Source organism: Myripristis murdjan, chromosome 1, assembly GCF_902150065.1.
Source record: "Myripristis murdjan chromosome 1, fMyrMur1.1, whole genome shotgun sequence".
In the NCBI taxonomy this organism is placed as follows: Eukaryota; Metazoa; Chordata; class Actinopteri; order Holocentriformes; family Holocentridae; genus Myripristis; species Myripristis murdjan.
In genome coordinates, this window is record NC_043980.1 from 5,023,783 (window position 1) to 5,039,404 (window position 15,622).

At 41.1% G+C, this 15,622-nt stretch overlaps 1 protein-coding gene across 2 annotated transcripts; it reads right to left on the reverse strand.

Annotated features, from left to right (window-relative positions):
• Nucleotides 1–216: 216 nt before the first annotated feature.
• Nucleotides 217–6,274, reverse strand: LOC115363769 (glutenin, high molecular weight subunit PW212). Of its 2 annotated transcripts, XM_030058075.1 has the most exons (5): nt 6,228–6,274; nt 5,351–5,384; nt 4,173–4,288; nt 1,196–2,544; nt 217–877 (listed from the first exon to the last, which is right to left on the reverse strand). In XM_030058075.1, exons 3-5 carry the CDS (start codon nt 4,286–4,288, stop codon nt 765–767), a joined length of 1,578 nt encoding a protein of 525 aa, XP_029913935.1. In that variant the 5' UTR covers nt 5,351–5,384; nt 6,228–6,274; the 3' UTR covers nt 217–764. The 2 variants fall into 2 exon arrangements, with proteins under 2 accessions (XP_029913935.1, XP_029913926.1); XM_030058066.1 differs by having other exon boundaries at nt 217–2,544.
• Between the last annotated feature and the right edge of the window lie 9,348 nt (nt 6,275–15,622).

A 15,622-nucleotide genomic window follows, 5' to 3' on the forward strand; every position in this document is an offset into this window, starting at 1 on the left:
ACAAACACAAGATAAGACTAGAATAGAATAGATTAGAATAGAAAGCCTTAAAATAGAAAGCATTTATTGTCATTAAGGCTTTCTATTCTATTCTATTTTATTCTATTCTATTCTATTCTATTCTACAGAGTCTAAATGATGTTTTCCCAAGGATAAAAGTGTTGTTAACCAGGGATTCCCAGATGATAAACAGACAGACCAGTTTGGATGCTGAGCAAAGCTTTAATAAAAAGGAGAAAACATTAAAGAATTGGAATGTTTTATATCCGTCAAATATATTCATAAAGCACCGTTAACAAACTGCTTTGAAGAGAACAAATGCAGTTAACACTGAGTTAACACTACTCCCCCATTTCTTTCCATTATTATATCTTAATAAGGTAAAAAAAAAAAGAATGTGACCATGGTTTTTGCATGGTAGAATTAGGGGCTCGAGAGATAGTGCTAGGTACTAATGCCGCAAGGGTTAGGTGGCATTCCCAATTGTTTTTCTACAAAGAACACCCCCAAAACATGTAAAATACAAAAGGGAAGGTGATAAAATAAATTTTAGTGCTATAATTCAGACTAAAGACAACAAACTGAGTATTCTGTACTCATAGTGGCTGTGCTGTTTTGCAGTGCCAGGGCCCAACACATGAAGAGAAGTAGGAAACCCAGAGAAATACTGTTGAGATTAGCTTGTTGTGGATTTGAACTCATGTTTTAATGAATCCCTTTCAACTGGTGGTCCCCAGAAACCCTCTACCACTGTTCCTCTGTCCCTATTCCTGCCTCTGACGCCGGCCCTGATCCTGACCTTCCCCCTGCCACTGCATCCACCCTTGACCCTGACCTGAACCCTGCATCCACACCTGTCTCATACCTGCTCCCTGACCTGGACTCTGTATCAACATCTGACTCTGACCTGGACCCTGCATCCACACCTGTTTCAACCCTTCACCCTGACCTGGAGTCTGTATTAACATCTGCCTCTGACCTGGACCCTGCATCCACACCTGTTTCAACCCTTCACCCTGACCTGGAGTCTGTATTAACATCTGCCTCTGACCTGGACCCTGCATCCACACCTGTTTCAACCCTTCACCCTGACCTGGAGTCTGTATCAACATCTGCCTCTGACCTGGACCCTGCATCCACACCTGTTTCAACCCTTCACCCTGACCTGGAGTCTGTATTAACATCTGCCTCTGACCTGGACCCTGCATCCACACCTGTCTCATACCGCCCCCCTGACCTGGAGTCTGTATCAACATCTGCCTCTGACCTGGACCCTGCATCCACACCTGACTCAACCCTGCCCCCTTACCTGCAGTCTGTATCCCCATCTGTCTCTGACCTGGACCCTGCATCCACACCTGACTCAACCCTGGACTCTGTATCAACACCTTACCCCCTCCCTGCTGTTGACTCGACTGGGACTGCACATATTGACCCTGCCCGTGCATCACTCCCCCCTGCTGGGATTGCACATATTGACCCTGCCCATGCACCACATCTGGCCCCACCTGTGACTGCACAATTGTAGTCCCCTGACCCTGCCCACGCACCACTGGCCCCACCTGTGTTCGCAGATATTGACCCTGCCCATGCATCACTCCCCCCTCCTGGGACTGCACATATTGACCCTGCCCATGCATCACTCCCCCCTCCTGGAACTGCACATATTGACCCTGCCCATGCATTACTCCCCCCTGCTGGGACTGCACATATTGACCCTGCCCCTGCACCAAATCTGGTCCCACCTGCGACTGCACCCACACAGTCCCCTGACCCTGCCCGGGCACCAAATCTGGTCCCACCTGCGACTGCACCCATACGTCCCCCTGCCCCGGTCCCCGCCCTCGAATCCACCCTTGCCACTGCCCTGACACTTTCTTGCTGCCCCTGCTGCTTCCCTGAGAGTTTGTGCGGGAATCACCGCGACCGCTACTGCCACTAGCACCATCACTGGCACTGGCTTGTGAACTGTCTACAACACACTGATGCGAAACTTGTCCACTGGCGGAACAGCTGTTACACTGAGTCAATCCATTTTTTCTGTCACAACGGAATATGCTGGCAAGACCGATTTCCTGTCCCTGAAGTCCTGTGGTATTCCCAAGTCGCTCAAGGGATTCCCTCAGGTTTTCCTCATTTAAGGGGTTAGAATCTTTAGGCTGCAATACTCTGGAAAACACAAGGGCATAATCACGCCAATTCTGAATGATGCTAATCCTTGACATGTTAGTTGCAGGATCTATTTCATTCAAGCATAGATCACATGGGGAATGGTAAGAGTAGAAAAGCAGGAAACTACGATAAGGTTTATTGAACAAGGCGTTGAAGTTGTCCAGAACGCGTGACTCTGCATGGCGACCATCGCTTGTGTCCACTCCAGCTGCAACCACCCAGGTTCCGATGTACACGTCACCTCTTGAAACGGCAGCAGTCACCTTGGCTCTGCGGTCCTCCCTAAAGACTCGCCGCAGGACTGTTTGAGTTTTCTGTACTTCGTTCAGCGGGATGTTTACAGCCAGACTGAACTGGCCACTTATTCTGTACCTGTCAGAAGAAACAGACACACAACATGTTACTACTCATGGTGAGCTTGATCACTGTTTTTAATATTAAACAGGTGTTTTCCTTTCAAATAAAGCTGCACAAAACAACAGTCTAAAATTAAAGTTTGACTAACTTTCTCAGCATACTGTAGTACAGAGCCACAGAGCAAGTTTTTTTTCTTTTTAGTGCCCTTATACGTACTACATCATGTCTGCAAATTAGTAAATCGAGGTTTAAAAAAATTGCTTATTTGTGCACATTATTTACCTATTTCAAGCTCTAAATTTGATATCTCAGGGTTTTGTGTACACGAAATTTACAAAAAAAAAAAAAAAAGTGGGCTCCCTGTGGCTCCGCAATAGAGAACCACAAAATAAAGCAAAAATCTTAGTCTGGTCTTCAGGAGAAACTGAACCTAATGCTGAAACTGATCACATTCAGATTCAGTTTCTGAGTCACAGCACTGCTATACTGCCATTAAACTGAAGATACTTTTGTGTAAAACACTCAGTTTAAAGGGACATGTCCTTTTAAACGTAGCTGAGAGAGCAATTCAGCAGTGTGGTTTATTAAAAACCCATTAAGTTATTTTTATTTTAAAAAAATCAGTAGGTCTGAATTTAAAAAAATATTTATACTTAGAGCGCATGGGAAATGTATATGAATCAATGACATTTGTATAAGAACTCCAGTGAAATTTGATTTCCAGAATATTTAAAGATGACCAATTGGAACAGTTTAAAAAATGGTACGAACTGACCATGGTGGTCATTTTTCTCAATGGGTTTTCCTCTCTATCTGCTGAACTGACAGTAGTAGGATTGAAATATACGAAAACACTTTTCACTGGCTAAGAAATACAATAGTGCTATGGAAAACATCTTAAATTGTGCAGATCAACATGTAAGTGAATTTATCTTTCCATTTCTGTGTCGAATTTTTTGTTTGGTGTTGTGTTCAAACATGAGATAATCTGATGGAGCCTGTTGGCAGAAAATGTTGCTGCTATCTAAAGTATCACCAATAAGCACAGTTAGTGTAAGGTCTGGTGGTGGCCGAGGTACATGGCCAAGACCTCAGACCGTTATCACACCACTGAATGGACATTATCAGTCATAACCGCCCACAGGTTTGGGTTAGTCGTTAAACCCGGGATCAAGTCCTAAATCAAGCAAAGACCATGTTCATTATGTCGGTGAACTGTGCATTAAGTTTGTTAACCTTAACCATGACCTTGTCCTAACCTTAACCATCACAACAAACCCTTTCCTAACTTTAAAGATTATTTTTTTGGCATTTCTGCTTTATTTGACCGTCACAGTGGAGATAGACAGAAAAGGCAGGGGAGAGAGAGGGGATGACACACAGCAGAGGACCCGAGGTTGGATTTGAATCCCGGTCACTGCGATGGGGACTAAACCCTTACACATTTACCGCTTTTTACCGGTGAACCACTGGTGCACCCCACCCTTTCCTAACTTCTTAACCTTCTTTCCTAACCTTAACTAACTGAAAACGTCCATTCAGTGGAGTGACAACAGTTGCATCACGTGGCTCAGTGAGCACAGAAAAATTACAAAAGACATTGAACCGTATTCTTGTAGAGAAGCCAGAGGATGTTGACTCACTGTTTCAAGATGGCCGTGACAAGCGTCTTGAGCTGCCTCTGCTCCACAGCGTCCACACCGGGTCCAGCAGACAGGACGAACGCCAGCGCCACGACCGTCCAGCACACAGCAGCCATCTACAGGCCAGTCAGAGAGAGAGACAGTGCTGTAGTCAAGACCGCCTGAACTGAAGCATCATGACCAAGACCAGAGTCAAACGCAAGACTAACATTTAGGATTTTATAGGGATCCACTTTAGCTGATGAACATATCAGCTATTAGCATCTGTGGTTACATGGATGATATTTCTTCAACCCGACTGAAATCATTCTGACTGGAGATTCCAGCGTCACTGTTTAACATGGAGGCTGAATAAAGTGATCCAATAAGATGTGAGTTTTTTTGACACAAAGTGGCTCCACCTGCTGGGAAGCCTCTAATCTGCTGGAAATATAAATATAATCCAGGCTAAGTCATGTTGTCCAGTGGTGGCGCCCCCATCAGGTCGTCCATCAGACTGTAAACATTACACTTGGCTGCTGGTTTGGACTTTTATTCTTGTAACAGGAAGCCTTCAGACTCCTCCAGCAGCTTTTGGATTTGCTCGATGGTTCGCTGGATTCCAGCTTCGTTCGTCTTTTCTAACAACTTGTCTGAACGACTCGTGGTTTCCAGCCTTTCCACCACGGAGCCGCTCAACAAGCCTTTACAGATTTAATATTTGCAACAAAATCAGTTGTATCAGCTTCAGTGTGCAGCACCGTGTTTCTGTCCCTCCTGGAAACTCGTCCCGTCGCCTGATGTTCCCCCCGCATGGAGCACAAAGAACAGATTCATTCCAACCAGAGTAGAGAGAAACCAGCAGATTAAGAGTTTACATGGTTATTAGGTGCTAATGTTTTCCTGTTGAACAGATTATCAAAGGTTTACAGCAGCCCTCTCAACCCGACTGAAAACACCTTCTGATCAGGCTGGTCTCTTCTGATTGAGGCGGTTACATGAGGCATTTTTATTCTGACTGGGCTGATATTCTGATTATTTGTGGAATATTAGTCCATGTAAACACAGCTATTGATTAATTTTATATCTACATGTAATGCCACATAACTGAACAAACAAACCAAAAGGTCCATTACAGAGGCAGAGATTCCTGAGCAAAAATATTATGAAAAGGTTGTGAAGAACTTCCACATGCTTACCTGCTTTTGCCAAAATAATCTGTTACAGCTGATAGTGTGGAGCAGAAAGACACAGAAACAACAGATGCAAGTTAAAGGACTAATTCACACATATTTGTATATATATTAAATGAAACAAGCAAAGCTACAGCCCACACGGAAATGAAAAGACTTTGCACTTACTTTTGTAGGCTATAATATACTAAGATACCATTCCTAACCCTAACCCAGATGTTAAAACATTTACACAGATTTAATTTTCTTGTACTTCTAGAACAAAACCTCTGTTACTTTACTTACTTAAATTAAATTACTTTTACTTTCTTTACTCTTTTACTTAAATAAAAATCCAACCAATAAAATCATTAGGCTAGGTGCTTTTGGACAGTGCCACTCCTTTGTCCCTCCCATCAAATAAAACTGAACAATTAAGGAAGAGGGATGCAGTCAAAATGCTATAAAATATATTGTGCCAACCAAAAAAAAAAACAGTAGAATCCAGCAACAGTATCTTTTACACCTGCTTACGTTTGTTTTATTCACTTGTATTGGTTTGTCAGCTTTGCCAAAGGACTGAGGGAAAAAAGGAGTGGCACTCGGGCCGGTGAGGACGTGAAAACAATTTGTGAAAGCCATTTTGTTTGGGCAAATAACGCTCAGTCCTGTTAAAGCTACACATGCTTACCAACATGCTGACACATGGAGAGAAAACAGTTTCATTGACATGCAGACTTCATCGTTCACGTGCAGCTATTTTGTTCTGCGCAATGATAATCTGCACCGATGTTGGGCACACCCTCTTCTTTAGCACTGACATGAAAATCCCTGTCATCAGCAGCATTAAATCCAGCGTCAGGGTCTCCCGGTAAACCCAACCAGTCAAGTGAAGGTCATTTACCTGCTTTATCCACTCCTTTTGCTTTCCTGTCGGTGCGAGGAGGCAAGGTGCTGCTGCAGAAAATGGGGTGTATGGCGGAGGGGAGGGATATTTTTTATATTGTGGCCAAACCCTCCAAGTGGCAACATGCCCTCAGATGAACTCACAAAAATGAGGAAGAGGGCAGGAGAATGATGTTATCGACGCAGTGAGTTGGGAAATTGAGAGACACAACAGGCCTGCATTTGCCCGGGTCTGGTAAACGCACAGTTAAAAAAACAACTTAATCATGTTTAAGTTTAGTAAGATCCCATTAACTGATGTTTTGGGTTTTTTAGGTCCCGAAAAGATGAATGAATGAGTGATATTTTGCATACAGGTTGTATCCATGGGAGGACATCATCAAACAGCTGAAATAAAGAAACAGAGAGACAAAAGTAGGACAAAACTCTTATGACAGAGCTCCACAGATAGAAGCTAATACCATATAACAGATCATGGTAGATACGAATTAAATAAACTATCTTGCCTTCTTTTTCAGGCTTTTGAAATAAAGTTAGCAAATTAAACTCATCAAAACCAAACCACCATTACAGTTTTGCTTGTCTGAACATCAGAATGTTTTCCCTTGTCTAGTGATGACGCACAGGGCTGGGGGTTTGGAAAGTGGGAGGCCACCAGGGGCGCCTCAGCGAAATGAGGAACATGAAAAAACGTAGAGTCAGCACATCATTTGATGGATGACTCCACAAGGTTCTCACCACAGGCACAACTGACTCACAGATTAATTGACGTGGGTTTAGGACAGTGAAGTCAAAAGGTTCCCATGCAAATCAAATCTTGGCGGTTTTTGCACCGCACACTTTAAAATTCAAGACAATTTAAATTACTTGATATGGTTATGGTGCAAAAAACACACAAGCACTTGGAACATGACCTTTCAGCCTCACAGTGTGTCAGAGTTGTGATGTGTCAAAGCAAATAATCGATTCCCATCAGGGCCATAAGGGCTGAAGCACCTCCAGCTGGGCTCACGGCTCCAGGACACTTGGACTTGAGGCTCCACAACATGAAAAAGTTTGAAAAAATGAGGATTTTGCTGGATTCTACTGCAGTAAATTTACTGTGCACTGTCCCTGACAAGTAAGCTTAAATTAAATTAATTCAAAATGAGTGAAGTCTGGCAGTGGGTAAAAACTGATTCTACAGCAGTAGAGGTTTGTTTACTTCTGTACACTCAGTGTGTGTGTGTGTGTGTGTGTGTGTGTGTGTGTGTGCATGACATATAAAGCATGTGGCTGAGCTGTGTATGTCAGGCCAGAGGAGCTGCTCCAGTCTCTTCTCTGAGCCTTGGTACCTGAGGCTACAGTTACATGAATATAATCCAGGTTAAGTCATGTTGTCCAGTGGTGGCGCCCCCATCAGGTAGACCATCAAACCGTAAAAATGAAACCTGGCTGCTGGTTTGGACTTTTATTCTTGTAACAGGAAGCCTTCAAACTCCTCCAGCAGCTTTTGGATTTGCTCGATGGTACAGGACAAGTTAAATTACTAGATATTGTTATGATGCAAAGCGGGATTTATTATCAATTATCTACTGGGATGCAAAGGATATGTGAGTTTTGGTGCAGAGAAAACAGCAGCTGTTAATGACCCATTACATGTGAAGGGTGTCAGCTTGGGCTGTCAAGTCTCTTATCAGGTGGTGGAGCTGCATTGCAGAAAACAGAAAGGTTTGAAATTTACCTTGCAGAAAATCAAAGAACTGCTCTTTCCATCTATTGTGAAAAAAAAAAAAACATATCATGTCGCTTTTTCACTTTTTTTGTTTTTACACATAGCTGATTATAATTGGAAGCAATTATTTAAGTTTTAAAAATTAATGCATTCATTTTTTCCCTTTTCCCTCCAAAACATCTTGGATGAGACGAACCCACGGGCTGCAGCATCTCTGCTGTAAGGTTTGACAGATCCAGGCTAACGACTCCTATAGACTTCAAGTCTTTATGCTAAGCTAACAAGAAATGCCACCCATAGGAACTGAACCACTGGACGTACAGAGGAGAAAATGGTGTCCAACATCTGGTCTCAGTCTGGGGAAGTCAGGAAAAGGGGATTTTGCCCAAACAGTTGGAGTTTATTCCTTTAAGTGATAATAAAAAATGTGTGTTGGATGCCTGGTACATTAAAATGTCTGATTATATCCTCACCACCTTGATCTGCTCTTAGACTGAGAAAAGTGAATCGCTGGAGTTTAGAAAGTGAAAATGAACTGACACATCTGTCTGCAGCTGTCAGTGATGTATTGTGATTGACTATAGCGACAGGAAATGGGGAGGAAATGAAGCCAATCAGCTTAATGAAATCAGGTGCAGAGGGTCATATTCTCATTTTTCATACAGAGCTTCTTTCTTATCTTCTTTTTTTCTTGTATTAATCACCTTGACTCCTCATGCTGAGCTGCAGATTCAGCATGGAGCTGCTGCAGAAAAACGTCAGCAGGAAGGTCAAGGGGGACCGCCGGCCCCCACAGAGCAGAAGTGGAAAAGGGGAAGAGGTGTTTCAGAGAGAGTGCACAGCAGCAGACTGAAAACATGTGTAACCGGGTCAAAATACGGCCAGGCTCAATTATCATATAATGTTGAAAAGATGCCAACACAACTTCGGGACTTTCACCCAAAGAATATAAGCGCTGCCCTGCTGCAGAGACTTTGTACTTGGTATCAAATGGGAAGATTCAAGAGGTGTAAAAAAACACAGTTTCACCAGAACAGGATAAAAACAACCTTTAAAAAAAATAATAAATAATAGAATACGTTTATGCTTGCTAATCATAGAGGCCCAAATCAAAGGCAACAATGCTCTACAGTTTAATACTGACTGGTCAGCTAACACCGGAAACCAGGGGGGCTTTGGGGCGATGGCACACCAGGAAACAGAGGAAGAGACAGACTGTGCTCAGGTTGTGGGTATTTATTTCCAGAGGATCGGTGTGAGAACACACTCACACCTTTTTTGTTTCGCTGGCTGAAGTGGGCGAGACAGCAAATAGGTTCATAAGACTTCAAACCCTGAAATTGTCTCTTGTGAAAAAAGAGAGAACCTGACTTCCCTGAATTTTAATTTCATCTCACTGGGAGAGTTTTTCACATTAAACTTCTTTTCTTCTTTGTTTGTGTCTCTAAAACTGTGGAAGGCTAACACTGCACTTTTGCTTGTTTGTTTGTTTGTTTGTTTGTGTTCTTTTCATCATTTATTCTTGTTGGCTGTGTCTTTTTGTCACGTGCAAGCTTGAGGGCTGCCACCTGCTTTTCTCCACACAGTTTTGTTGCAAGAAGACATGATTCTGCTCTTTCTTCTGCCTTTGACTTCGGCAAGGTAACGTGGCTCATTATTTTGTATTTTGGATGGACTGAAGTGGGTCCAGAGTGAGTCCACAAAGCCACAACAGGTAAGACTTTCAAACATAAACCAGTGTGCATTAAAATCTGTTTTTCAAGTGCACACAGTGTTATTTCTCTGCAGACACAATTCCCAGATTTATTATCTAGCAGCTTGATAATAACTTTTAACAGGCTTGATTCAAAAGTTAACAAAACAAAAAGTTCACAGAAATGGTGCAAACATCAGGTGTGCATGTGGGATTTCCAGTTTAATATCAAGATATTTTGTGTGTTACAGACTGAGGCTGCACGATATGGACAGAATTTCATACCTCCATATTTATACCAAATATCTCAACAGCGATACAATATATGTAACAATATAACTATGAGTTCACATTTATTTGAAATTTTAAGGTTAACAACAGAGAAAATTGAGCATATTAATACCAACTGGATGAACTTAAACAGGCCTTGCGTAATTCTGTGTTAAATTTATTTCAAAGTCAGCCTCCATGTGCCAGTGTAGTTTTCTCTCCTCTTCAGAAGAGTTTGGTGTTTTCCTTTGTTAGAACAGATAAATATGGCAATAATATGTCAACAATTCTCTCTGTTGTCTGCATGCCAAATTGATTTAAAGAAGTTTGAGTTCATTTAGTACTGACCTGCATACAGGATATTTAGCACAAAATGTAAACATAAACAAAAACACATATAACACATATTTTCCAGGAATAATTTTATTTTTTAATCAAGAACTTGGTCTCGCCATTCACGCCCCTTTTCAATCATAGGGACTGTTTCTATCAAACAGTTCATTCACTGGCACTTTATGACTGTTTATGTAATATGCTGCACTATGAGATGTAACTTCAGATTATAAATAGTTATAGATAATGGACGGTTATGTAACGAGGGCAATCTTTCCGTCAGTGTGGGGGAAAATAATTCACAGTCACAGTAATGCCTGATCATCTCCCTTAGCTGACCTCCAGAAACCAGGAGACCTCAACCCCCCCCACCCGCCTCCTTTTTCATTTTCAGTCAAAATCAAGAGCCACGAAGTTATGTTCACAATTCTCTTATGAATTTTCAAACTCTTCCGCTGACGCCGTGACAGCAGTCGGAAACTTGAACACTGCAGCTGTTGCCAGTATCCATCACTCAGTAATGATGAGAGGAAGACAGCACCGCCACTGTCCTACAGGTGAAGTGATGTCAAAGTTTTCAAAATGGGTGAACTGTCCCTTTAAGATCAACCCTAACTGTGGGTTCAGGCCAAACATGAAGTGAGTTTTTGCGCTGCAGGCTCGTGCAAATATGGCCGAGATTTTTTTTTAGCTCAAGTTGAAACATTTTAAGTCACATAAATGATGATAATTTCGCTTTTTTTGTCACTCGTGATACAGAAATTTGCCAGATTCGCATCACCCGGCGCAAATTCACGACTGTTTGTATCTTAGGCTGTTTTTTCTTGAGCGGCCACAAGGGGGCGTGGCAATGAGTGTGGTATATCACAGAAAGGCTCACAACTTCTGAATGCATTCACACACTAAACATGACAAGATTAGTCGCAACACTGTGAGCAGGCCTGTCCTGGGCCACAGAAGACCTGATTAACTTTTCAGGCAATTCAGTCAAAAAGGGGCGTGGCAGCGGGCGTGGCCTAACATGAAAACTTACAGAACTCCCCAACAGATTAGAATACCGCCATCCACAAGTTCCTATGCGAGGTTTGTCCTGGGCTAAGGAACACCATATTAACATCTCACACTGTTTGGCCACGCCCGTGTCACTCCAACCACGCCCACATTCTCACAGGTCACACCCACTTCCTTTTATTATTTTTTTTTCCAGTTTCTCCAAAGGTGGTCTTGTGGGGTGTCCTTTGACTCGGCGTTTAGTTGCCGACAAGCTGGTCAGATTATTTGTTCATCTGTTCAACTCATACCAGGTGAATGAAAGAAAAAACAAACTGTAAGACTCATCCCTGTGGGCATCTGATGATATTATCCACCCGTCTGCAAGCTGTTTGTCTTTACCATTAATTTTGGGTTCATAGTGGTACTGTGCTCGTTTTAAGTTTTGTTAGATAAGTAGAATACCTGAAATATACAGTAAAATTCAGATGAATGTCTGTAACACTGACTGGAAACTCACCGGGTTCACTGGGAGGACTCCTGGTGTGTCACACCTCACTGGTAATAAAACACACCAGCGTGCTGATAAATAGATCACAGTTCCTGTAAACTTTGGTTTTTACTGTTGTGTCGGTGATAAGGCGGCGCTGCCTTACGGGAACCAGCAGGCTCGTCTTCATCAGGGGGAGGCATGATGATGATGATGAGGATAATGATGTTGTTGTTGATGTTGTTGTTAGCCTATGACTGTTAACCCGAGGACATGTATACCTGCAAGTCTAATGAGTGTGTGTTCTTGATGTGTGTGTACATCTGCATGTGTGTTGTGAGTGTCCTATGACTATGACTGACTGGATTACTCTTGTGAAACAGAAGGGTATTTATGGGATTCATTGTTATATTGTGATATTGTGTTTCTTTTTCTTTTATGTTGTTTCTTTTAATTATTTAAAGTGGCATCCTCCTGGAAGTAAGGACGCCACTTTTGGGGGGGTTTTAGGTAGTTCTTCCTCACATTTCCCTGTTAATTTCATTTTGCATGTTCTATAAAGGTTCTTATGTGTAAATAAACAAACCAAACCAAACCAAAGGACTTTGTGTAGGTGAAATGGAAAAAACTGTATGGTGGAAACACAGAATCCATCAATAAAAGGACAAATTTAAGACAGCATCCTGTGATATTAGCTCTTTAAATAGTTGATTTGATTGGTGGGTTGGGTAGGCTGGGGTTTTTTGACACATTTTTTATTGTCACATGGAAAAAAAACTCCTTAAAACAAATCACTATACCTATCCATACATGAAGAAAAACAACCATCCCCACCTGACCTCTTGACAAAGAACTGAAAAATTACCTTGCTCTTTTTTTTTTTTTTTCAAATAAATGTTTGACAATGAAATGCCTAAAACTCTACAGACTTTTATTGCAAAAATAAGACCAACAGGAAAATGACTCTGACCCATCAAAATGACAAAATCCATCCTTACCTCAGTGTTGAACAGAAAATGTCCAGATAGAGGTGAACATGGCATCACGCCAAATGTTTGATGTCAACATGATGAAACAGCGCCCTCTAGTTTGGCCAACCACCCGGCTCCACCTAGAACTTCTTCAAGAGAGTTCTTGGTGGAGCTGGTTGGTTCAGTAAAACTTTTTTTTTTTTTGGTTATACTTTTTTAAAGAACAATTTCACCTCCACAACAAGCAGGTCTTTGGGGATTCTTTGAAGAACCTTTAAAGGCAGAATGAGTAAGTTGGCTGAGTTTTCATCTCCTAGGATGGTGATGGAATGAAATTTTTAAAAATCTGTTGCTGTCCTAGGACCAAAAAAAAAAAAAAAAAAAAAAAGCTCCGGCACCCACTTGTCTATCAGAAAACAGGCCAACAGTGAGTCGCTCTTCATCCTCATCATCAGCCAAACCCAGATTCAACCCCAATTTAATGCCCTACAGATTATTCACAGTTTTTTTTTTTTTTTTTTTACTAAAGGTTTGATTTAGCTTCAATAGGTTTAGTTTATCTTTCTCCTGAGAGTAAGAATCCTTTTTTGAGGGAGGACGTGATGAAGTTTTACAACACTGCAGCAGCATATGACAGTCAGAAAACACCATAATAAAAGACATGAGGGGGGAAACAAAATCACATGAAAGGCACAAGTGACACTCAAACTGTAAAAGACAAAAAAAAAAAAAAAAAGTCAAAAAGCAGAATCACACAGGAACCGGAGGCCGACCCTGTGTCTACTCCTCTGAACGCTCCTGATGTGAGAAACAGGGAGTTATTAGTATTTTTTATTATTATTTAGGACTCCATGCGCACTCGCTCAGGACAATCGAAACGCACAGGCCTCCTGGTCCAAGCGCTGATACAAGCAGCTGTGTCATTTAACAACCGGTTGTAAAACTGGATTGCAGGGACGCTGGGCAAGGTGCAGCCGCTTCATTACTGCCCTGCTTCAGGTGATCGTCTCAGTGCGTCGCCTTGCAGGTTTCCAGTAAACACCACCGAGCAGCTATGGAGCCCATGTGTCTGACTCGGACCTGTCTCCTCCTCGCCGTCTCCATGTGTGTGTGCGGTGTGAGCGGCAGCCCTTTAGGTGAGTGGAGCCAGAATTAATTTACAGACAGTTTCCTGAGGTTTGTTTCTGCGTTAAACCAGTGAACACCATAAGAAACGTAATGAAGCTGATTATTTTCAAATGTATGTGTGAAAACATGACTGATATTGAAGCCCCCACTGTCTGGATTGGGTGTGAATTTGTGTGTTTGTGTGCAGTTGTGCAAAATGGAAACACTTTTATTGCCAGAGTCAGAGACGTGATCTGCTTTTTTGAGGGTCCATCCATCAAAAATGACCCCATGCAATCGTCATATTACGTAGCCTATTAAGTGTATCAAATTATTCTGTCATATCTGCGTCATGACGAATCGTTTAACTGAAGTTCATTTTGGGCGTTTTTGAGTTCCAAAGTCCAGAAATGTCAGCAGGTGGAAACACCCACACCTGAAGAGGAAAACAAAAAAAAAAAAGATACTGATTTTAATTTTCATGCACAGTGTATGTAGAAATTACACTGTTGTGGGATTCAGATTGTAGTCTATTTTGGGCAGATTTCTTATTTTTTATTTTTTTATTTTTTTCCTCTATTCATTTTTGTAAGTGACACAATTTTACAATGCAGAGGTATTTATTAGGTCTAATCAAGCAGAAGTGTGTATCGTGAATCATCGTGCCTCTCGACCCATAAATGACAGAATAAACTGGTCACTTGTGTTCATGTTATAATCAAGGCTATAAAAACATGATCAGATGATCTAATTGGAAAAGAAAAAAAATTATTTTCATACGAAGAGATTCACGATCTTGAGTTATTAATGTCATTATTATTAGATATTGTTTTCCCAAGATAATTTTCTTGAGATCTTTAAGTAACAACTCTTTGGCTTCTTGAGATAATGACAATTAAATAGAGATTTTAAAAAATAAAACATTATTTTCCTGCTTTTTTTTTTTTTTTTTTTTTTTTTTTTTTTTTAAACCCAGATTCTACTATTTTCATGCCTTAAAGAACGTGTCCCACAGAAACTTTGAAACGAAGCATCAAAACAAGACAAATTTCATGTTGGGTTTTCTGTATCTGTGCTCAAGAGGAACTTCCATCATGTCATATATTGGTGTAACATTTCTCCACAGCTGGCTTTGATCACTTTTTGGATGGTTTGGATTGAAGACCAGGTTTTTTTACTCTCTCAAAAATAAAATAAAATAAATTTTCCCCCTTTAAAACGGTTCACAGAACTTACTTCACGCCAGAAAGATTACGCCATAAAAACATAGAACTTTCTTTTTCTGTTGGAGATATGAAAAAGAGGAGCTGCACACTTCTATTTCAATTTTGGAATTTCATGATTGAAAAAAATTCTAAAAAAAAAAAAATTCTGGCACTATAAGAAATGTCTAGTTATGTAGATGTAGAAAATATTTTATATTGAAAAAAAAAAAAACATAGCATGGTTCAACACTTTGACTGGCAAACTCATATAGACTTAATAAATTCTAGGAGGCGAGGAAACAGCTTATTTTTGTTGTGTCTGCATGTCCTGCATCTATTTGTATTCAACACAGAATAATACAGATTTTTATTCATTCATTTATTCATTTATTTTGATGAGGATGATGATGGTTTATCTCGGTCTCAGTTACAATCAATTGGCATTTTCAAAGATTAATAAATTAGTTTTTCAGAGCCCGAAAAGGTGCAGGCTGAAGCCTTATAGTGCCGACCCTTTTTACATGTGTGTTAACTTAAAAACAAAACAATTGCAATAACATAGATGTCATAACATATCAGAAAAAAATAGGTAATTCAGACACACACAAAAAAAACGAAAT